Source organism: Stegodyphus dumicola, chromosome 9 (assembly GCF_044657685.1).
Source record: "Stegodyphus dumicola isolate Sdum_Otavi_A_Nest chromosome 9, ASM4465768v1".
Lineage (NCBI taxonomy): Eukaryota > Metazoa > Arthropoda > Arachnida > Araneae > Eresidae > Stegodyphus > Stegodyphus dumicola.
In genome coordinates, this window is record NC_140776.1 from 180,019,133 (window position 1) to 180,043,263 (window position 24,131).

Sequence of the window (24,131 nt, forward strand, 5' to 3'; positions counted from 1 at the left end):
ACTAATTTTAGTTAACTTCTAGTTATTTTTTAGCATTCATTGATTATATAGATTTAGATATTTTTATGCGATTCACTGCATAAGATTTTGGCGACACTTGAAATTTGCATATAATGATTGGGAGATTGAGTTTTCTAGTTTCTTAGTCACTAAGTATTGTGACTGCTTTAAAGAGAAAGTATCATTAATAAATTCTAAATAGAGTAAAATGTTTTTATTTTGTATTTCAGTATGATTTCTCTTTGGAAAAGAGTGTTTTGGAGTCAGAAAGAAGAAGAAAAGCGGAGCTAGAAGACAAATCAATTGCTAAAGATGGTTCTACTAATATTGGAAGTACGTTAAATATTTCTAACAAGGATGGTTTTAATCAAACCATTAATGCAGGGTTTGACTCAGCTTTAAAACCAAATGTCCACCGTGTTTTACCATGGCAGTCTGATATAATTTTACAGCCAAAACCTCAGCAATCTGTCGAAAAAGTTTCAAATGGTAATGAAATTGAGGATGCCACTAAACGAATTAACTTATCAGACTTTGAAAACGATACTTCAAGTCCATTTGACTATATGGAACTTCAAACTATTAATGATTTAGAAGAACTAAGTAGTGTCTTTCAGGACTTACATAGTAAAATATCTGACAAAGAGAAATCACAGCTGCAAGATTCAGAGAATTTGGAAATATCTACTTCTGCAAAAGAAGAAGCAGTTAGCAATGTCTCAAAATCCATTAGCTTTCCAATTTCTCAAAAACACGAATTTAATTCTGAAAAAATTCCAAATAGTTCTAGTGAAGATTTTGTATATGGGTCCTGTAATAATCCCATGCCTTTATTATCTGGTTCTAAAAGTGATGCTCGTCTGTCTTTCTCCTATCCGAGCGTTTCTGCTGTTGTGAGTGATTTTAATTCCCAGTCAAAAGAAGAGGTGAAGAATTTTGTTAGTGATATAAGTTATACAGCACTATCTGAAGTGCCTTACATTTCATCTCATACTGCCAGAAATATTTCTGAAATGACCAGTGAAACAGCATCTACATCTAAAGCAAAATTGCGTGGATGCAAAAGTTATTCCGATATATGCAATCTGTCTGAACTCGAAACTGCATATGCCACAGAACAAGAGAGATCACGTACACCACCTAGTAATATATTTCCTACAGAAGTTTCTGAGCCTTTAGTAAGTAAAATGTTCTATTTTGGCAATGTGAAAAGAAAATTCAGAATTTTGGCTCTGCCTATTTTTTAATTGTCTTAGTTGTGGAGAAATTTTCATTTCTACTTGGGTATTAGCTGATACGTGCTGATACAGCAGTAAAATTCTATTTGTGTTTTTTTGGTGATGAAATTATTTTCAACATCAGGAAATTTAACTGGTTTTCTGGCAGCAGGTAGTGTTCAACAGTTGTGTTTAAAACTGCATCAGATTATTATTTTCTGTAGATGTCTCTGCCTTCATAAAGATTTTAAGAAGAATTCAAATGATTTCTCTCAAATCAATTTCCTGTTTTTATTTTTATTCTAGACTTTCTCAGCGGGTGTTGATGCTATGTTTCCTTCGTACATCTTGCATCGTATAGTTGTGATGCTTGGAACACTCGTAATCATTTGGCGAAATATCACAGGCCTAATAATGGATTGTTTCTGCTTCATTTCTCAGTAAATCTTATAAGCGAATAATGCTAAATGCAGTAAAAGTCAACAAGATAACCATTCTCCTGAAAACTTTTCTTGGGAAAGAGTTACTAAAAGGATAACAGTTTTGTGTTTGCTTTAATTAGTCTTAAGATGCTAAAGTAGAAAGAAAACTATTTCAGACGTCTGTGGCCAAAAAAGAAAGAAAAAAAGAATATTAATAAGAAAAGAAAAAGGAAATAAAAAAGTCACATCTCTGTACAGAATCTGGAACAGTTTTTAGGGATGTTGCAGTACCCACAAGAAAGCAGAATCAGAGGTGGTAGTATTGGTGATGTGTCAGCAAGTACCAGTTAATACCCAAGTACTCATTCATTTTCCATTTTTGAAATTTATTTTTGGAAAATGAAAATTTTTTAACAAATTATATTTTACATTTACATACTACCTAAATGTAATGTAACATACAAGTAAGAAAATTAATGTTAATTTTGTTTTACATAAGATTTAGTATGTGTTGCTTAGTTCAACATTTTATAGAATATCTTTGTACGGCAATTTTGTAGTGGATTTGTCCAATGTCATGTATTTTTCTCTCTAATTTTAATAGTTGAAATTCATGCAGGTTTTTTGGTGGTAATAATGTTTTTTAACTGTCTTAGAATACTGAAATAGCAAGAAAATTTTTGGCAGTTTTCAACAATATATTTCTAAGACTCTATATAACTAAACAATATTTTTAATGTAACAAGCAGTGCAATTTCAGCATTTAGGATTTCGCATAGAGCAAAATTTAGAATTTGCATTTGCATTATTATAAAAAATTTTATGCACACCACTTATTTAATTTGTCATATCTTTCATACTGTCTTAGTCATTGTTTGACATTGTTTTATAAATCTACTGTTCATCTGTATCTCATTCATATAATGCATAAAAATATTGCAAAAAGAAAAAAAAAGAAAAAGAGGGGGGTGGTAAGTTTTAACTTCTAGTTCCACGGTTATTATTATTATTTTTTTTTTTTTATTCCTAACTGTACAGTTATAAGCATTTCAATGGTGTTCAATTTTATAATTAGCTGTTATTTTTGTTGAACAAAAGCATTGAGTTAAATTAGTAGATGATAAACATAATTTAATTGCAGTTTCAAATATGCTGTTTCAGGAATCCATTTATTTTCTTATTTAAATAAGTTGAGATTTCAAAATAAAACTATTTGATTAAACTTTTGATGCATTAAAAAAAAAAATAAATTGGCATTTCATTCTGCTATTCTACAGTGGCATGGAGTTTTGGGAAAATGGCCTTCACAAGTATTTGGATGTATTCTGTGTAGGTTGGTGACCACCATAATTCCTACAGAAGCAGTCTATGATTTTATTTTTGTATGATGTAGAATTTCTGCATTCCACTGCACATTGGTATCATCCTAGGTATGTTTCATAATATTGAGATCTGGTGACTAGGTGGTTGTAGCAAGATTGCAGATTTAAATGAGAGCACCACTAATCATAACAATAGCATCTGCAAATGTATGTGGTTATGACTCTATATAAAATAATGCTCTATATAAAGCCCATATAGTGAAAGAAATAGGCCATAATCCTTACACTTACAATTTTTGAGGGCCTAGCATTATAGATTATGTTACTTGAGATATATATTAATGTAATATGTATCTCAAGTAATATTAAAGATTTATATTTATGTGTTATATATATATATATATACTAATTATCACTATTTGATGCTGGTCAAGGTCATCTGGAGTTTCTTTAGGGCCATGTTGTAGTTATAAGTTATACTTCATGTATCTCATACATATGCTTTTCAGCCTGGAATAACTGATGAGCTATAACAGATCAAAGACTACTGTGGTCAGTGTTATCATAAAATTGTAGTATAACTTTCCCTGACAACAAAACCAATAGAGTTAATAAAGCTAGCCAAAGTACATTAATAAATAAATAATAATTTTTAAAAATGGTAAAAATTTATCAGTTAAACCAGCTTTTCTAGTGTTCACAGGTTTTTTTTTTTTTTTTTAAGGGAAATTAAATTCATTGGAAAGGAATTTAATCCTTTCTTGAGTGAATATTATTTTTAACTTCATGATCCGAGCTGTTTGCTTCTTGCATATAGTTTCTACAATTTGCAGTTGCTAATTATTATAGCTTAAAGTGGGTTTTTGCTTATGCTTTAGCACTGCATAAATTGTATTAAGTATGGCATGTGGTAATGGACAGTATTCTTTCTATGTGAAAGGCATTTTACCTCATAATAGAATATGTAAAAATGATCACAAAATATAACTATGTATCAGTAATAAAGGCATTTGGAGATGCAGATTTCAAAGTTGTGAAAGAACAAAGGCATTTGTGCTGGAAATTGGGTGTATGGTTTCTGGCTGCTATTTTTTAAAGGTGTTATGGTTAATTTATTTTTGGAAAGAAATTTTTGTTCTCTAAATAATGCAAAAACGGCACTTGAAAGTTTTATTCTACCCCTCCAGAAGAAAGAAAATATTGATTGGAATAGTTATTTGCCTCTGTATGATGTTGAGTAGTGTTAGTTTTCAATTACAACAAAGAATTTTTTTATTTTATTTTTTTATTTTTGCATTATAGTGACCACTATAATGCAAAAATGGATCAATATTCTGTGCTTTCCTTTTTATATATACATGCTTGCAGAATAAATTATAAACTAACCCAAAAAAGAATATAGAGTGAGAATAACAAAATGGAGGATTGTGTTGAAGTGCTCCAAAGTATTCATATATTTTTAGTCAATCAATGCACAGTAGTTACATTTTGTAAAATAGTCATTAGTTACTAGCTGAAAATACTTAAAAGTAATAATTATTCATTTCATGCAGTACAGTACAAAGTCCGTAATCCGGAATGATCTATAATCCACACCTCAAAGCCACAAACTTACGCATGCGCGTAAAGCCAGTAAAGCGTTTACCCATGCGTGCTTCCGATAGTGAAGAAAGTAACAGAGAACGTTGTTGAAAATGAAAAAATTTCGATTGACAAGTTAGTCGGTATTATCGACACAGCAATTACAGGACTTAAAGAGTGGAACTTTGTAACTGAACAAGAAATTATGTCTGTTTATAGAATTAAAGAGAAAGTATTAGGACAAATACGAACCAACTTAAAAAACTAACATTGATAAAAATGTTTATAATAAAGTAAACAAATAAATATTAAGTTTTTTTTTTTTTTTTTTTTTTTTTTTTTTTTTTTTTTTTTTTTTTTTGAAATTTTGATACCCTTTAGATCATAATTGCTCTTTATTTCATAAATTATGGTTTCATATTTTTAATTTTATAATTTCTGTATGCCATCTTACCAGATTTAAATTGATGATCTATAATTCGGAAAAACCCCTAATCCGGAATCGCCGAAGTCCCGTCAAGTCCGGATTACGGACTTTATACTGTATATGTTATTATAAATGTGTTTGTTTTGCACACTGAGTATGGCTGTTTGATATCAGGTTGATATTCCTATAGATTGAGAATTTTTTTAATGGAAATTTTAGAAAGATATTTTAGTTTACATTCTTTTAGCTATAGGAAATTGGGTTTTACTTTGGAGCAGGGGGACTTATACAGTATAAAACTTCTATTTAGCTGAAAATGTTAAATTGAAAAGCTAGCAAAGTTAGTCACAGAATTTAAGTTTTTGCATTTTGTTACATTATGATTATTGAAGATGTTTAATTTTTTGGGAATAACTTTTACTATTAGTGCAGGTGTGTAGATTTATATGGGCATTATTTCACATCATAAATATTTAGTTATTGATATTAACCCTTGAATGGAGGAGCCGGCATACCGAGTACACCAATGCCATCTTTTGGGCTGTAATTTTTAGACCACCCCTTCCTGAGCTTCCTCTACCCTTCTAGAAACATTCCGTGAGTGCAACACATCTGGTATTTCTGATCAGTCTATTTTTCGCCTTCCCTCTGAAAGCAGTTTTTGCGTTCATGTTGCGTATGTGAACGCAGTGTGCTGCTCCTCCAAGTTTGTATACACAGAAAGAATATTGTACCTCCTGAAGATTATTTGTGCATTTTAAAAGTCTCGGTTGATGAGGACTCCAACAATTTGGATAACACAAAATTTAAGTTTGTGATGTCGATGAATCAGATGCCATTGAACATTCTGATCATGAGAGTGACTCAGAAATTGAAGGAAATATTTCTAAACATCCTCATTTTCCTTCCTCAAATGATGTTTCTCCAGCAAACGACGATTTTAATGATGTTGAAAATGACCCAAATGATTTAGAATATCAGGACTTTTATGTAAAAACAATTTATAAAAAGAAGAAAGTTGGAGGAAAGATTCTGAAAGAAGAAAAGGAAACTTGTAAGTGGAATGAAGTTCCCCTCAAGAGCAAATTTGCCAGAACGCCTCTAAAAAATTTGATGAAAAAAATATTCCCAAGTGCCAAAACTTGTGGCGATATAAATGATGAGCTTTCTGTTTTCCAGAAAATCATAAATACAAATATGATTGATGCTACTGTACAATATACAAATATTTATCTCAAAAATAACAGGACTGTGGATGATCTCCAAAACATATCAAAGAGAAGCATGTATGATACTAATAGAGCAGAAGTGTTGGCCTTTTTAGGAATTTTATTCGTATTAGGGTGCAAAAAATGTCAAAACTCAATTTGGAGGAAGCATGGGCAAAAGACAGTACTGGAATTGAAATTTTTTAAGGGGTCATGCGTCTCAAGCGATTCAGAAACCTGTATGCTACTATTAGATTTGACAATAAAGGTGCAAGGTTTGTGCAAAGAAAACTGTAAGCTTGCTGCACTAAGAATTTTTTTAATCTTTTGATCAAAACTGTCAAAACTTTTGTACACCAGGTGACGAACTCGCAATCGACGAGAAGTTTGAACCCTTTAGCGAGAGATGCTCATTTATTCAATTCATCCCCAACAAGCCCACAAAGTACGATCTGAAAATTTTTTCAGTTGTTAACTCACAAATTTTTTATACATTAGAGCTTGAAATTTATTATGGCAGTCAACCTCCAGGTTCTTACGAGGCTTTTAATTCAAGTATTGACATCGTCAAAAGGCTAACTGGTGTGTAACTAAAGTTCCAACCATAATCTGACAACCAATAATTAGTATACAAGCTATCCACTAGCTCAATATCTTCTTACCAAAGGTGTAACACTTGTGGGCACGCTGAAAAAAATAAAAAGGAAATTCCAAATTCCAGCCATCAAAAGCAAGATAAGTCGGCAGTTCGCTGTTTGGTTTTCAAAATGGTATGGCAGTTTTTTCATATACAATGAAAAAAAAAAAGTAAGTTTGTAATACTGCTCAGTACTGTGCACAATGATGACAAAATTGACAAGGAAATGAATAAACCTCGCATAATCCTGGATTGTAATAAATGTAAAGGCTGAGTTGACATCATAGACCAACTCTGTAGCAATTTCACTGTCTCATAAAAAAACCAAGAGGTGGACAATGGCAATATTTTTTGCACTGCTAAACATAGCGGCTTAAATTTGCAAGTGCTCTTGAACTTCACCAAACCTGATGCAGCCATCAAGTTCAGAAGATATTTTTTGAAAAATCTAGTTACATCTTTGATGAAACCACATCTTCAGATTCATCTAAAATGCCATTTTTCCTCTCACATTCCAAAGCTATTATTAGAAGGTTGGTAACAACAGAACGGACAAGATGGCCGAAAAGGACAAGGAAGCATCTGCAAAAAAGATCAAAACACGTTGCACTGAATGTGGTAGAATGAAGAATAATTATACTACCATAAAATGTTCTGAGTGTTCTAAGTTTACCTGCAAAAATCATCTGGGCAAGATAATACAACTTTGCAAACCCTACCGCAGTGAACAGTGACAATCTGAAGAGGATTAAAGTAGCAAAAGGTTTTTAATTTTTTCATTTGTGAAATTTGTTACCAAACTTTTCTTTATAGAATATGTATAATTTGTAAATTTGATTTATGATCTTATAATTTTAATACATAAAATAACATAGCATACATTACATTTCCAGTGCATTCCATTTTTTTAATTAATTAAAAATTCATAATTTCCATCTTTACTGCTTTTTTTTTTATTCTTTTTCTAATATCCTTTTTTCTATGACAAATCATTTTATTAATGCAATTTATAAGATTAAATAGTTTCAAATATGAAGCAGAGGCTCGAAAAATGACCTGCCATCCTTCATACTCCACCCCTCTGAAATTGTACCATACGCCAGCCCCTCCGGCTGAGGTTTAAATAAAACAAAATTGCTGTATTAGTCAAGAAGTTGTTTACTTCAGTCATACCTAAAACTTCTAGGACTTAATCATGGAAGAATATTTATCATGAGAAAAGTTTTAAAAATTACTGCATTAAATATTAAGTTTGCCAAATTTATTTAAGAGTCTGAAATAAAATTTCCTATTGAAATGGTACTGCATTGTTAGTATTCACATGAGAATTTATTCTTTTTTGATGTTGCCTAATTTTCATGTTTTTCTAATCTCTCTCTCTCTTTGTGTTTTTTTTTTTTTTTTTTTTTTAAATTTTATGGCAAATTTGGAGTTTATTATTTGGTTGCGATCATCTCCCCCCCCCTTCAAGGACTGCATAATTTGGCAACAAACTGGTTGTTATCACAGAAATGTTTGAAAAGTACAAAATTACTTTTTGAAGGGGTATTCCTTTGTAAAACTGCAAATAAATATATGAAGAAGTTCATTAGAAACAATGGTGCATATTATGAGGCTATTTTCATAGAATATACGGTTCTGATAACTGTTGAAAGACAACTATATTGGAGATACAATTTTACATATTTAATGATAGGTGGTAAAAAATTAGCAAGTTATTGAAACAGAAAATGTGATTTAGCAATAATGTCACTTCTAACTGCATGTCTATGTCAGCAAATGGCAATGGCAATGCTGGGAAGCTGAAAGTCTGTATTTTGATATTGTAGTGCGTTTACCTGTTGTGCATTACAGAAATTTTTATTTGTTTAAGGATCTAGATATGCCTTATAAACCAGCATGTGTGTAAATATGATCATAGTGTACTGTGACTACAATGTATCTTAAGTGAAAATGTGCTGACATTGTTGGAAATCCAGTTACTGTCCTATAAATATGAAATCAGTGGCTCCAGAAACGGCATGGAGTGAACTGCAGGATCATAGCCACCACAAGATATCAATGCATAAAGGACAGATCTTATGTCCATATTCCATGCATCACATATCCTAGTTCAGGAATTAAGAATATACGGAACAAGAATAAGTATTTGCACATGTGCTGTGATATTGTGGACAGTTTGCAAGGCAGCTTCATGTAATTTTGATGGTAAATGCAGGCATCTGTGGCTATAATGGTACATTCAATGATGTGCATACATTCCTGAAGGGCAGTACATTATATCTTTCTAGATGAAATTCGCTTTTGCATGTAGCATCATGAACTGTATCCACATGTGGTGACACTTTCGAAATTTATCATTAGAGTATTGCATTATGTGTTATCCTTGCACAGTCTTTCACTGATTGAGCACATCTAGGCCATAGTTTGCTTAAACACTAGTACAGTGACTGCCATCAATCAGTTACTGTAGTTGGAACTTTTTTAAAGATTTGAAGTATGATGTATTGCAACATACTAGGCTACTACTGTCTGCAGTCTTTGTGCCCACACTACCAGAAATTCTAATAATTTCATACTTTTATTAGAAGGTATGTATAGAATAAATAAAAGATGTAATTTATTATTTTTGTTCTTCACTGTCTTGCAGTTTAGAAAAAATGGTCAGAAAAGATGACTGCACTAGATGTTGTAGTCCATCTTCAACCAGTATTAAATTATGATTGCTTTGTAATCAAGTTGTTTGCTTGAATTTTTTACAATAGTGTCAGTTACTGCCAGTCCATAATTATATCTCTTCCTGTTGGACATTTCATCAGGGTATTGAGCTGTACTTTTATTTGTACTTTTACTTTGTCAATTGGTATTGTTTCATAATTCAGACCTCTTATTTCTTGCTGTACTTATGTATATATTTACATAATGTTAGAATATTTATTCTGAGATGGTTGGATTCATGCTTCTTTGTATGGTTTGTAAACATTTTATCTTTGCCCATGACTTAACCTTTTAACTGTCATGCCCGAGCACTGGTATTCTAAAATGTCACGCCCGAATATTACTCGGGCTAATTTTTTTTTTTTTTTTTTTTTTTGAGCGCATCGTATTGTTATACCCGAATATATATCATGAGAATTTTATTTCAGCTTCAGTTCAGCAGATGGCAGCATTTTACTGAAGGTTTCAAAGGATAGAGGTTAAAGTTCAACGTGCACTGCATTTTTTTTATTTTATTTTTTTTATTTATTTATTTTATTATTTATTTATTTATTTATTTATTATTATTATTTTTATTTTATTTTATTTATTTTTTGACTGCGAGGCAAACATTTCATTTTTGAGATAAACAAAATTGGCAATTTATGCACCCAAATCATCAAAATAACTTGACAGTTAAAAGGTTAATAGTTTCTTTGATTTGTTGCTCTTTAAAATGCCTAAGAAAACATAATCTTTATTTTTTGCAATAGTATTTATTCTGTTGCAACTTGAAGTCATTTACATTAAACTTTTGAATGCTTAAGAAGATATTATCAAACTTATATTTGTATCCAGTAGTATAAATTTAAAATGAAAAGTTTGCTAGTATAAGATCACAATTCTTCTCTTTTGACAAACAAAGCAATTTTAATAATAAAATGTTTTCTTGATTTATAAAATATAATTATCTAAGTTTTATCAAGAAAAAGTCTTTTCGTGAAATGCTTTTTTGCATTATGTTGTAAGGTTTATCCTAAGTTTTTAACAGTTGCCTTTAGTTTAGGCCATTTTCCTGTCCCTCCTAATTTCAGCTTAAAATTTCCTAGCAGAATGTGTTTTTAGAATTATGGTTAATGCAAATGAGTAAGAGCGGTATTTAAGTCTAAGTTCCACTGACTTAGACTAACAGTGGTTGTCTCTAACATTTAGAGAGCCTTAAATTCTGACTAGTCAGTGTCCGTCTTTTGGCTTCTCTCTCTCTAAGCTATTACTACGCTCGGCCGTATTTCAGGTCCATGATAACTTCGCCAGCTTAGTTGATATTTAGGGACCAACTGCTTAGAAATTTCTTCATAGCTTCGGCTATATCTTTTAGTTAGCATTAGTTAAGTTTATTTCTTATTACTTTAAGTTCAAGCCCAAGTAGAAGCTTTGATGTACCTCCTGAGAAAGGGACCATCTGTAAAATTCTGATTTTGAGAAATAAAGGGTAATTAACCTTTCTTGAGTTTTACATATCTGTTTCTGACATAAAGCGATTATTCATTTAAGTGTTCACGAGATTCCTACACACGTAGCTGTTAGATAAAAGGTTGGAACTGCACAATTTAAATATAATTTGTTCCATATAAATTTATTGCCTTATTTTGGTTTTCATGAATACTTTAGAAATGCTTCATCATACACATTTTCTTTTTATCATCATAGATGACTATAGAAATTCATAAAATTTTCTGTGACAACTTGCACATATTTTAATTTAAAAAAAAAAAAAATCATTGTTGCTCTTTAAAATGCATAAGAAAACATAATCTTTTTTTTTTTATTATTTTCCAATGGTATTTATTCTGTTGCAACTTGAAATCATTTACATTAAATTCATTTTTATACCTATACGTTTATGGTATATTTCTTCTAAAAAGATACATGTGAAGAAAATAATTAATTTTTTATAGTTATTAGGGAAAAGATGAAATGTCAGAGATTAACTTATGAAGAATATAAACAAATGAATACAATGCAATGAAATAGAAACAAATGAATTTTAAGCAACCAACAAGAACTCTACTTGATACAGTTTAATATTTGTACATAAAGTTAATGATTTTTTTTTTTTTTTTGTTTAATGTATTACTTTTTTCAAAAATGAAGGTATATATTATTTATATTGTGTGTAATATCTTTTAGCAGTACGCTTAGTATAACTGTCTACAGTAATAATTTGCTAGGAGCTGCATGAGACTTAAAAGTGCCATTATGCATTTCATGTTGATAGATTGCATTATTAGCAGTAAGAAAAGCCGGCCCAGCCTCCTAAAAAAAAAAAAAAAAAAAAAATGTTTCATTGACTTAAATTTAGGTGGAAAAAAGGTTTGTTTTTAATATAAAATTTATTTTTATTTTTATTTCTTTACCAAATTGATAATAATAATCTTTAAGGCAAAATAAACTGGATGAAAAACAGTAATGATTACATCTATCTGGTAACAGCAATATTTCACCTATTTTTAGTTGTTATGTATTATTTCTTTTGTTAGAAAAATAAAACAAGTATATTTTTAAACTAAGATTTTTATTTCTCCCTTTTTGTGCAGATTAGTATTAACTTCATGTAATTTTTCAGATTAATAAAATGGATAAAAATGATCATTCCCAATTTACAAACCATGAGAATGCATCCAGGAATGGCATCCTAAATTCAGATAGCAATGCATCAAAACCATTTGGCTTGCCCGATCCTTATTATGAATTAGATGATAATGAAAGACAAGTTGTTGATTCAATAACAGACATGGGTTTCTCAAGAGGACAAGTAGCTCGAACTGTGAAACACTTAGGAATGGATGAAAAAAAGGTAATAAATGGTGAATTGCTTCATGTATCAACAATGCAGTCTTCAAACTGTGTTGACTTAAGGAACTCATAGAGCTGTAAATTATTATTATTTTTTCTTTTTTTAAAGCATGGAACTCCTATTGTATTTCCAAAAAGTAAATGTTAAAACATTGAAAATATAGCAATGCTATCAGCACTTTATGTGGAAATAGTAAAAGAAACTCATTATTTTATTATAAAAACTGATCTACTTCATGTTATTTTAGATAACAATAATAAATTAAATAAAAAATATTTAATTATTTTGCACATTTAATAGTATGATGTTCACATGGTATAGAAGGATTTTTTGCATTTTTGATTTTGCTATGCAGATCCCTGAAAGGAATTGCACGGAACACATAGGTTCTATAAAACACAGTTTGAAGACCACTGTATTATAGCCTGTTATTTTAAAATAAGCATTCCAAGGGTGTAACAATCCTCTTCTCATTTATGATCATAACCGGTGTCATCATCACTCAATGCACAGAGATGATTAGAGATTTTAGCAAATTGGAGAACTCAGCTATCTTCTGCAATAATTGTTACTATAGTTATAAGGCAAAAAAAGAAAGTTAGAAATGGCCTTAAGTATCTGTTGTAATGTAGCAGACTAGCAAAGAAACAGGTGCTTGTTTCTACACTATTGTGTTATGTGCTGTTGTTTGTGTAACAGTCTTTTGCAGTTCCCGTATTGTTTGCCAGAGCTCGATGGGTGGAGGTGAACTTCCCTCCCTGGTAGAATTTTGAAAAATAAAGTTTAAAATAGCATTTTATGCTCTTAATTTCAACAAGCCTCAGATGGTGAACATGAGGTCATAGTGAATTACATGCAAGTCAACCAGTGAAATATAAAATGTAGACTTAAATTTCAAGAAATTAATTATTTCATTTCTTTCCTTAGCTAAGTATGATTAGGTTACTAGCAGTGTGTAATTTTGCTAAAAATGGGATTTGTTGCTGTTGGTATCAAATAATTGACATGTGCACTGTTTCATTTTTGAATAAAAATTTAGGACTGAAATGTTCTTTCCCTAAGCTTCCTTTCCTGATTGATCTATTTATATCAACAATACTCATATTTCATTGTTTAATTTCTAAATTACAGCTGCTAGAAATGATAGAACTATATTCTTTGTCAGTGCACATGCTTCCTAGCATGTGTACTATTCTCAGCTTAAGTTGACTCTTAGTATAGTCATGTATATATGTGCATATACGAGGGCTGTTCAGAAAGTATCAAGACTGAATTTATTATGCAAAACAGGTCACAGGTTTTGAGTCAATCTCCTTCGAAAAATGCTCCATTGGTAGTAACACACTTGGCCCAACGACGTTTAAACATTTCTTGAACTCTGACTTTGGGATGGCCTGAAGCTGCTGCATCGAATTCTGTTTTATGGTCTCAATGTCCTGAAACCGGTGTCCTTTTAAGGTGTTCTTGATCTTGGGAAAGAGGAAGAAATCGGGAGGTGACATGTCCGACGAGTAGGGAGGATGTACTACTTGGATTGTTCAGTATTTTGCCAGGAACTGCTGCACAAGATTGTTGGCGTGTGCTGGGGCTCCATCATGATGAAGCATCCAGCAAGAGGACGGCCACAACACCGGTCGTTTTCTGCGAACATCCTCTCTTAATCTCCTCGTGATGTCCAAGTATAATTCCGTGTTCACTGTCTGGCCCTGGGGAGCATACTCATGATGAACAATTGCATCTGCATCGAAAAACACAAGCAACGTGACTTTAATCTGGCTTCGCACCTGCTGTGCTTTCTTTGGCCGAGGAGACCCGGAGCTTTTCATTGTGACGACTGCTGCTTTGTTTCGGGATCGTATCTGTAAATCCACGACTCACCCCCAGTGATGATGAGCTTCATGAATTCCAGATCATCGCTTGCACTTTGAAACAAATCAGGTGAGATTGCCAGTCGTTGGAATTGCTGATCCTCAGTGAGGAGACGCGGCACAAGCTTTGCAGACACTCGGTGCATGTTCAAGTCCTTCCTCAAAATTTCATCACATGATCCTATGAAAACACCACACTCCTGTGCAATTTCTTGTACTGTTAAACGACAATCAGAGCGCACCACTGCCTGCACTTGTGCAATCTTGTCCTCATTGCGAGAGGTGGACGTGCGTCCAGAACGGGGATCACTGTCCACCGATTTCCTACCCTCCTTGAATCGCCAGAACCACTCTAAAACCTGAGCACGACTCGTCGCCTCATCTCCAAATGCTGTTTTCATCATCTCGTAGCTTTCAGTGCCCATTTTACTGAGCTTAAAGCAAAAAGTGATACAGATTTGCTGCTCCGTGTTTTCAGACATTTTTTGTTTTCGACGAACGCATGCAAGCACTCCACATGAAAGAAGTCAGTGTGACTGAACGGCGCACTGTACAGACCTGCCGGTTTTTGTGAAACGAGGTGAAACATGCGCGTGCATGATGCACTCGGTCCCACCGCTAGGGGTTTTCTGGAATAAAAGAATAAATTCAGTCTCGATACTTTCTGAACAGCCCTCGTATACTGTAGATACTGTAACAACATGTGCACTTGATTTCGGTAGTTTGCATATAAAATTGGGTTCAAAAGAGAGAGAAATTTAGTTAGCAGTAGTTCATAATTTGTCAGATTAAGCAATTAGAAGGGCTGGCTTTTATCTGCCCCGAACTAGAGTATACTATTGATTCTAAAATACATAGGTGCTGGCTTAGCTTCTACCTTACCTGCACTTATGTACTTTTAATATATTGCCTTAATTTCTTGGACATTTCAAGATGCACGCAGACATATATATTTTTTCTTAAAGTGTTTTTTTTTTTTTTTTTTTTTTTTAAGAAGAGCAAATTCTAAAGAAAGAAAAAAAAATTTCAGCCAGTATATAAAGCTTGGCCGGTCAGAGAGTTCATTATTTATACCTGGAAGTAACTGTCCCTAACTGCACTCATACATGCTTAATGAAAGAGTTATTATGGTTATAAGAAGGTAATGAAAGAAACACTTGAAAAATATGTATTTTTTACCATTTATACTCAGATATAATTGACATATTCTACATCTCTTTGTTGTATACCATGATCTAGGAAATATCTATGTATAATTACTATATCTAATCTTTACAAAATACAATAACAGACATACAATATATATAGCTTCAGACATATTTCACATCATATATATATAGGACTATATTTTTAATCTTGGCATATTACATTTTCAAATTTCAAAACTTTAATAATATTTTTTTTCGTGTTATTAATTTTTTTTCCTGTTTTAGGTTGTGGAACATTTGTGTCAGATTCAGATGCTAGAAGAATCTGGATATGATAGTTTAGAAGCAGAAGCGGCACTTCATTTACATGATTACAATCAAGATCAAGTAATTCAGTTTTATATTTCTATGTTATTCCTTCTGGAATATATGGTAGGGCTCCAATAATTCACAAGTGCTAGCAATTTGTTGTAATTTTTGTATGTAAACATGTAAAGTTTCATTTTTTGCACATTCAGCATGGTTAATCTAATCATATTTTTTTGGGTACGAATGTGCAAATAATTTTTAACAAAAATATGCTACATTAATAAGACTTTTGATTGAATATACAATTTTATTATTGAAGTTATTTAGCATTTTGTGCATGTGTCAGTATGCTGTTCTTACAATCGCATCTTTCATTTTAGTATTACTTCTGGATGTATATTTCATTGTCTAAAAATAATTTTGAGTTAATGTGATAAACATTTGTGAAGAATATATTTCTCCACTGCTTTTCAGATATTGAGTTTTATCTTAAGTGCACTATATGATTAGTTCATTTATATTTTGTGCTAGTCGAATCTACAGGTTGCTGCAAGCTTTGATGGTAAATAGAGATAGATTCTCAAAAATAGCTCTTGCAAAAAATATTCGGACTTTAAAATTGAAAAACAGGATAAGAAGGAAATTTAAAGAAATGTTTTAAATAAACTCCAGATTTCAATTCTAGCTGTTAATATAGTTATTAATCATACTGTATATGTATAGAATGTAATGTACTAGAATAAGCATAAGGATTCAGTTTAGGAAAAACTGTACTGCTGGCCATTTGTAAGTAATACATGTATTTACTTATTTGTTCTCTTGTTTAACAGCATAAAGATTCCTTTGAAAGTAATTCTGCATGCAGTTTTTTTTCCCCGTATATAAATTGCCACATTATTATGAAAGAACTTATTGCTATCTCAAAAGAGGAAAAAAGTCCCTACTATACTTTATCTTCTCACGACATTGTCGTCTTTTACTGATATCATTTTCTTTGCATATACATGTATTTAAAAAATATAATACTTTTGTATTCAATAAATCCTGATTAAATAATTCTTAGATATTATTTGATTAATCATTTAATGAGCAAATACTCCCAAGTTTAATGTAAAACCTAAAAAGAGAGAAATAAAACTTTATTATTTTATTAACTGCTAAAAAACACCTTTTATTTAAAAATAAAGTGTTCATTTTTCATGAAATGTCAAGGAAAAATCTTTCCTAAAATATGGTGACTAGTACTCACAAATATTTTCAAGTGTTAAAATTTTTTATTATTTCATTAATTACAAATTTTTATTTTATTTTAAAACAGGCAAAAGTTTTTCTGGATCTTCTGAACAAATTTCAAGATTTGGGATTTGAAAAGAATGCAATCAAGAAGGCTCTGGTGCAGAACAAAAATGACTGGAACAAAACAATAGATGCTTTGCTACCTTGATACCAATTTTTAGAGTGCTTTCTCTTATTTTAATGATGTGATTTATATACTACATAAGGAAAAGATGTTGTAAATCATGAGGGAATTGGACTTTATAAACATTCACAGTATTTTATAGGGTAACTGTGTTATTGGTCACAGTTTGATCACTTTTCCCCTTCTCATGATCATTCTGTTTATATAAATGATTTATTAATTTATATCATGCATAGTAATTATGTACATACATAAAATAAATAAAATTATTTTTATTTTCATCTATTTCAAATACTGAATTGTATTTTTCCCCTTTATTTATGCATACACATTTTTAGCATATACAGGTTTGATTACCAAATGCTTTTAAAATCTCATTTCATTATAACTGTTCATTTGTTAGTATTGACAATGGTCTATTTAATTACACTGTCTATAGGAATTTTATACATGAGATGACATAATTTTCTTAGTAAACAATTTTGAAGTATTAAATGTAATAAAAATTAAAGTAATGATTATAAAATTATAGTATGTGGAATTCTTATATTTTCCCTGAAAAAATTCAACTTTTTTTAAGGGATATCTGTGCATCAGGAAAGTGAAAGTATATGGGAGAAAGAACATATTTTTGGTTTCCTCAGTTTTTGCATTTTGAATTTTTCTATTTTTCATATAGAAGAGCTGCTAACAATCCCAGTGAAACCAGGAAACGTCATATTTTCACCATAACTTTCAGTCTCCGGATAAATTAAAAGACCTACTAGTTTTTAATTTACCTAGATAGTTGATAACTAAATAAGGAAATTTTTTAATTTTTTTTTTTTTTTTTTTTTTTTTTTTTTTTTTTTTTGTCAAGGTCTGATTGGTCATGAAATGAAAACCACATTGAAAATAAAATTGTTCAATTCGGAATATTTAGATACACCTTCCAGCTACTTTTCTACATAATCACTGCTCCAACTGAGACATTTGTTGTCATAGCATGGTACCAATTTTTCAACACCTTCATCATAGAAGGCAGCCAGCCACCTGTGTTTTAAGCCAATTCTCTGTGCTGATCTGCAGCTCGTTGTCTGAAATTTCTGTCTTCATAGCCAGCATTTCATGTGAGCTAAGAGATGGTAATCAGAGGGAGTCAAGTCCAGGTTGTATGGTGGATGATCAAACATGTCCCACCAAAAACACTGCAGGAGTGTCTTCATTGCAGCTATAGTGTGCAGCCACACAATGTCACGAAGAACGACAATGCGTGATGACATTCCACTGCGCTTGTTCTCAACTGCTCTTCATAAATGTTCAAGAGTAATGCTGTATGATGCTGCAATGATGGTTGTACCACATTTCATGAATTCCACCACCTTTTTGGTCCCAGAACACAGTGTCAGTAGCCATACACTTTCTGCTGAAGAATGCTTCCCTGAACTTTTTTGGTTTACTTGAAAAAATGATATGCATCCAATGTTTAGATTGCTCATTTGTTTCTTCAGTTTTGAAATGCACCAATGTGTCGTCAACTGTCATGATTCTAAAAAAATCTCTCCTTTTATCATGGTAGTGCATGGTAGCACCTATTTGCTGTATTTTGTGATGGTCAGACAGCATTTTCGGAAGCCATCACACAATGTCTATGGTACTGGAGTTTCTCACTCACGATGATATAGAGAGCTCACTGAAATTTCTGGAAACTAATCACTCAACACAGAAAATTGCGAACTGATGATTTTCTCGAATTGCTTGATCCACTCGCTGAACAAGATCATCAGTTGACACTTGCTTCCCTCCCTGCCTGCCTGCATCATGAACATCTGTACATGTCTCGCTTCAAAATTTCTAAACCAATGCCACACTTTGCTGTCAGTCATGAAAGTGTTTTCTATGCACATTAGTTAGTTATCAATGAATTTCAACTGCATTGCACCCCTCAACATGCAGAAATCAAACGCCAGCATGAACTTGTCACTTCGTAAGAGAGACAATTGTTCGAGGCATGTTTATGGGCTAAGAGACCTGACACTATTGACATGAGAAAATGCACGACATCTGCCCATAATGTCATTGGAACTTTTCATTTCGCGACCAATCGGACCTTAAAAAAATAGCCTAAAATTATTATACCATTAAAAGAAAATTAAATGGAATGAAGAAAATTTTAATGAAAAAATTCTTAAAAAATGTCAAGATATAATGATTCCTTAACTTTCTGTGTGCTATAACCAGCTTTATCCAGTCATGATATTTTTTTACTTGGTTTATGAAAGTAGAGACTAAAATAAGTAATTTTACAAATTTATCTAATTGTTGAAAATTTGCATTCCTTCCATTCATGACTGCGCTTAGCAGAAAAGGTGAACTATATAACTGCACGGAAGGATCCTCTCTACAGTGAGAGAAAGGGTTGTGTGTCTTCCCGGTTTTAATGGTGTTGAAGATTGTCTTTCCTGCCTTGCCTATCCTAAGTGTTTGCCGACTCTCTCGAGCGTGGTACAGAAATGTGATGCATAATCCTAACATGGAACAACACACTGGAAGAAATATCACGTGCTGATACCATCAAGTCATGTACCAGTCAAATACATTCGTATGTTATCCATCATATAATTTCACTAATGTGTCATAGTCTGACACGATATGTCCATCTATTTTGTTAAATGGAAAGAAAGTAACCAATTAATTTTATTTTTTCAACTTAGTGCAACTTATATTTCTGCAGCAAAGAACCTCGATTCCACACATACTATGTTAACTCTCAAGTTCTTTTAAAGAACAAAAATTCAAAAAACAGCACTAATAAATACTATTTAAATACAAGTCTTCATGACAGATCCCAAAACCCATTCTGCTCAGAAGGTTAATAAAACTTATGTGAAGCCTGTCCGCATGGTCTAATGATTGGTTTGACGTATTTGATTATGCCAAAGCACTTGAAGTCTATATACTTAAGGGGGAGGGATGACGTCATAAAGGATTTTCTAAGGAAAACTGCCTCATACAGATGTTATGCATGGCGAAAACCACAAACACCTATGCAGCTACACTGTTTATAGGATTCAAACCCATGACAGAACTATCACCATCCAGCGACTTCTATCACTCAGCCATTGGTCGGCCTTGGCCTAATGATTTTCAGCATAATTTTTTATTAATTTGTATTTAGTGTGAGAATCTATGAAAGATCAGCCCACAAGCAGCCGAGTGATAAAATCACTGAATACTAGCAGTTTAGTCTGAGGTTCGAATCCTACAAATGGGCTGGCTGCATGGATGTTTTCGTGGTTTTCCACCATGTGTAACGTACATACGAGCCAGTTTCCCTTAGAAAGTTCTCCATGACTCCCCAAGCCCTCAAGACTTTGCCGTAATCCCATAAAAAAACCATGAAAGATCTGCAGTGCTTTTTATGAAACATGGCTTTGCTTTAAATCTGCATATGCTAAGCTTATCTATACGAGTATATATATACTAACTATTAATTCATTTTTATTATGTTTAAATGTACTTTTATTTCTTCTTTGGAATTTCATCAGTATATTTTAAAATTATAAAATTTCATGAAATTAATCAGAAAACATAACTTACATATTAGTAAAATAAACATCATATTCAATGTCATTTTTTCAGTAGCTAGTTTAATAACCCAAAACTTACTAATTTTGAAGTAATTTTTTTTTTATAAATATGAATTAAAATTAATGAATTAAATGAATGAATTAAAATATGAATTTTTTTATAAATATGAATTATAAATATAATTTTTTTTTTTTTTTTTTTTTTTTGGTTTAAAGGTCTTTTGAAATTGTAAGACTTGGCAACTATGGTACAGTGACTCAGATTTGCTTTCGAACACTTATTTAGAAATTTTTAGGTAAACATGCTATATATGGTGATATATCAACAAATTTTGCCAGGCATCAAAATCAGATGGATGAATTGTTGGTGTTCAGTTATGTCGTAAATTGAGCCACTTTAAGGCCCTCTGCCAAGGAGTTGAGAATCTTTCATCATCTATTAATTAACATACTTTAATTTCCCAAAAGTTATTGCACACTACACATAGATTTTCTGTTTATGTATTAATGACCTGAATAAAAATTTACATTCATATTTATAAAACTACATTAATAAATATTAAAACAAAATTCACTAATTTTGCTTTTAAATTTGTTTGATGTTTAAATGCACTCTTAGAAACAAAAGAGAGCAATTTTATCATCATAGCAACAAATTCATATGGGTTTAATACATATATGTAAAAAAAAGAGAATTGTTCTTCATGTTAAGCAATATTTTCCCTTTTTTCAATATTTTGCCTTCCTCTCTAAAACTACGAAACATGTCATGCATTAAAAAATGTATGATTTCCCCCTTGAGGGTTTTCAGTAAGGTCTAATTGTCTAACTTCGAAATCAGATTTGATTTTTTCAGAGAAATTCTCAACAATTTTACTATTTGCAGAAACTGATTCTATCTCATGCTGTTAGATTTGCATCTCGATGAATTTCGTGGTCCTATTCTGATGTTACTGTCAGACAAGTGAGATATTACAACAGATCTGCATCTATATGACACAGATTTATAACTTGTATGACATTAAAAAAATAACATTATCTTTAACGTGAAAGAAATTCCAGTACTTTTCCGTTTCGTTGGCTCAAATCTCGCCAAGCAGACTTTGTTGGTGACAGTATACAGTATACACAGAAAAAATGTTAACAAATGTTAGTTCTAAGAATTTTTTATTTTGAAAGCATCAACATTTTAATATGGTTTAAAATTTTGTTAAAAGCCAATAAATTTGTAAAAAGACATTAATTTAAGAATTTACTATGCTTTCATGGTTCAACATCTTGATTCGCCGGTTTGTATCACGTGACCCCATGTGATCTCATCTCACGTAAACTATGCTACAAAAATCTAATTCTCTCAGTAATTATCTACAGTTATTTCAAGTTAAATCTTAAATTAAATCTTATGGAATACAAGTTTAAATGTGAGAATTATTTCAATTCATACGAATAGCTTACTCGGAAATTATGTAAAATCGCAGTGCTTTACTTCGCTTGTGCATTCTCATTAGATTTGATGAATTTAACCCTTGATTTTTCCTCTTCTATATTTTCACCTTCGGGCGAGTAGTGTGATTGAAACAAACAATCAATCTGATAAGAAATGGCTGCAACTTGTTTTGAAAATGAAGAGTAAAAGGTTACCAGCAAAGATATTCCGTTTGGCATCAGTTGTACCATTATTGATGACTTTATCGTTTGCGCCGGCAAAACAGAAAAGTACCAAAATTCCTTAGGATTTCATTATTGGAAATCTTTTACTGCTATGACCTTTGAGTGAATACATCAACCCACATTTATGGAATTAACTTACAAACAGCCAACTGTAATCATCTCTTCCAAAAACGTTTTTAATTTTAAACTCACCACACGTCAGTATAGCAAGAAATTTAATCTGGTAACATGACACATTTTATCAATAAAGTACTTTTAATGCTGAAATTAGCATGCAAAAAACATAAAAATAGTATGGATACATATCCTTGAGCCCAAATAGCATCAAGGTGTTTTCTAACATGGGAGGAATGATGCCAAGAAAACATGTAATCAATCACGAGGTTAGAATTTTCTCCTCTATGTTTGCAGTAGAGTAGTTTGTTTAAATGTCTTCCTCTCTAAATTACTTCCATATTCTGCAGGCACACAGCAGCTCGCTCATTACAGTCAGCAGCTCCATATCTGCTAACTTTGCATTTATGAGACCTTTCATCCTACTACTTTTGTAGGCAGTTCCACATGACTTTTTTCCTTCATGGACATATTATCATCTTCCAAACAACTCCATCTACTGTGTTTTGGATTCTGCATTACTATCAGATCTCAATTTGTTTTTGAGTAGATGCTATTGAGACTGAAATTGAGATCTACAGCTGTGCAAACCTCTGACCCTGTAAAAAGACTGCAGCTAAAATTTGAACCAATGATTTCTTTTGTCCTTTTAAATAAAAATAATACCTTTTGTTGCTAGCTGATAAAAATAAATTTTCATTGTTTAAAAAAATTAAAACTTGCATTAAATATAAAATGTATTCAACAGGTAAGTACTGCCTCTAGTCTGAAGTGACTGGATTTACGGATGTTCTAATGCAGTGGTTCTACTGCCCCAAGGGGTCCTTATGACTACTAAGGAGCAAATTAAACAATTTGGAGGTGTGTGGACAATGTTGGGGTTTCCACAAATGGTTTAACGTAAAATAAAATAATTGTGACCGATTTTTATGAAAGTTTAGAAAAAGCAATAAATAAATCAGAAGCAATTTTTATGTCCCGAGTGAAATAAAACAAATTGTGTCCTTTTTTCTACAGATGACAGTATCAGTGAGTTAAAATGCAGTCAATATACAACTTATTCCATTACCATGATATAATACTTTACCCACATGCCTTCTAATCAATAAAACATTGTCAAATGAATCAATGAAATTTAAGGAACATTTTATGAAATTTCATAGTGACAGATTTAACCTTTTACTTTAAATAGTTATAAAAAATATTTAAAAACAATGCAACACTGCAACAACACCTGAGTGAGATGACTATGGACTGCATGCTTCTTATATTATTTCTTTACTGATTGTAAAATCGGAAAGCTGCTTATCATTAGTGAAGAACTTATCCTACCCAACTGTAAATGAGGTAATACATATTGTGTTGCATAAACCAGCTTTTGATATTCTAAGAACTCCACTGAGCAATAGTTCAGTACAAAGAAGAATTGACAAAATGGCTCGATGCATAGAAATTCTTTATGCCAGATTTTAAAAAACATTTAAATTCTCTAGTCAGCTTGATGAATCAACTTTCCCAGGAAATATTGTTTTATTTTAAACTTATGTAGAATTTGTAAAAAAAGAAAAATTTCTAGGAATTATTATCTGTCAAATGTTTAGAAACTGATATGAAAGGTGAAACAACACTTAATTAAAAAATTTTGGGATTTAAAAGTTATATCT

At 31.7% G+C, this 24,131-nt stretch overlaps 1 protein-coding gene across 1 annotated transcript in view; it reads left to right on the forward strand.

Moving 5' to 3' along the window:
* LOC118203056 (ubiquitin-associated protein 1) overlaps positions 1-17,398 on the forward strand; it is a 41,030-nt gene extending 23,632 nt beyond the window's left edge. Inside the window, exons 4-7 of the mRNA XM_035375300.2 lie at positions 231-1,178; positions 12,138-12,368; positions 15,670-15,771; positions 17,012-17,398. Of these exons, the coding sequence (XP_035231191.1) occupies positions 231-1,178; positions 12,138-12,368; positions 15,670-15,771; positions 17,012-17,137 (1,407 nt within the window). The 3' untranslated portion in view covers positions 17,138-17,398. The remainder of the gene's footprint in view (positions 1-230; positions 1,179-12,137; positions 12,369-15,669; positions 15,772-17,011) is intronic.
* Positions 17,399-24,131: the final 6,733 nt, after the last annotated feature.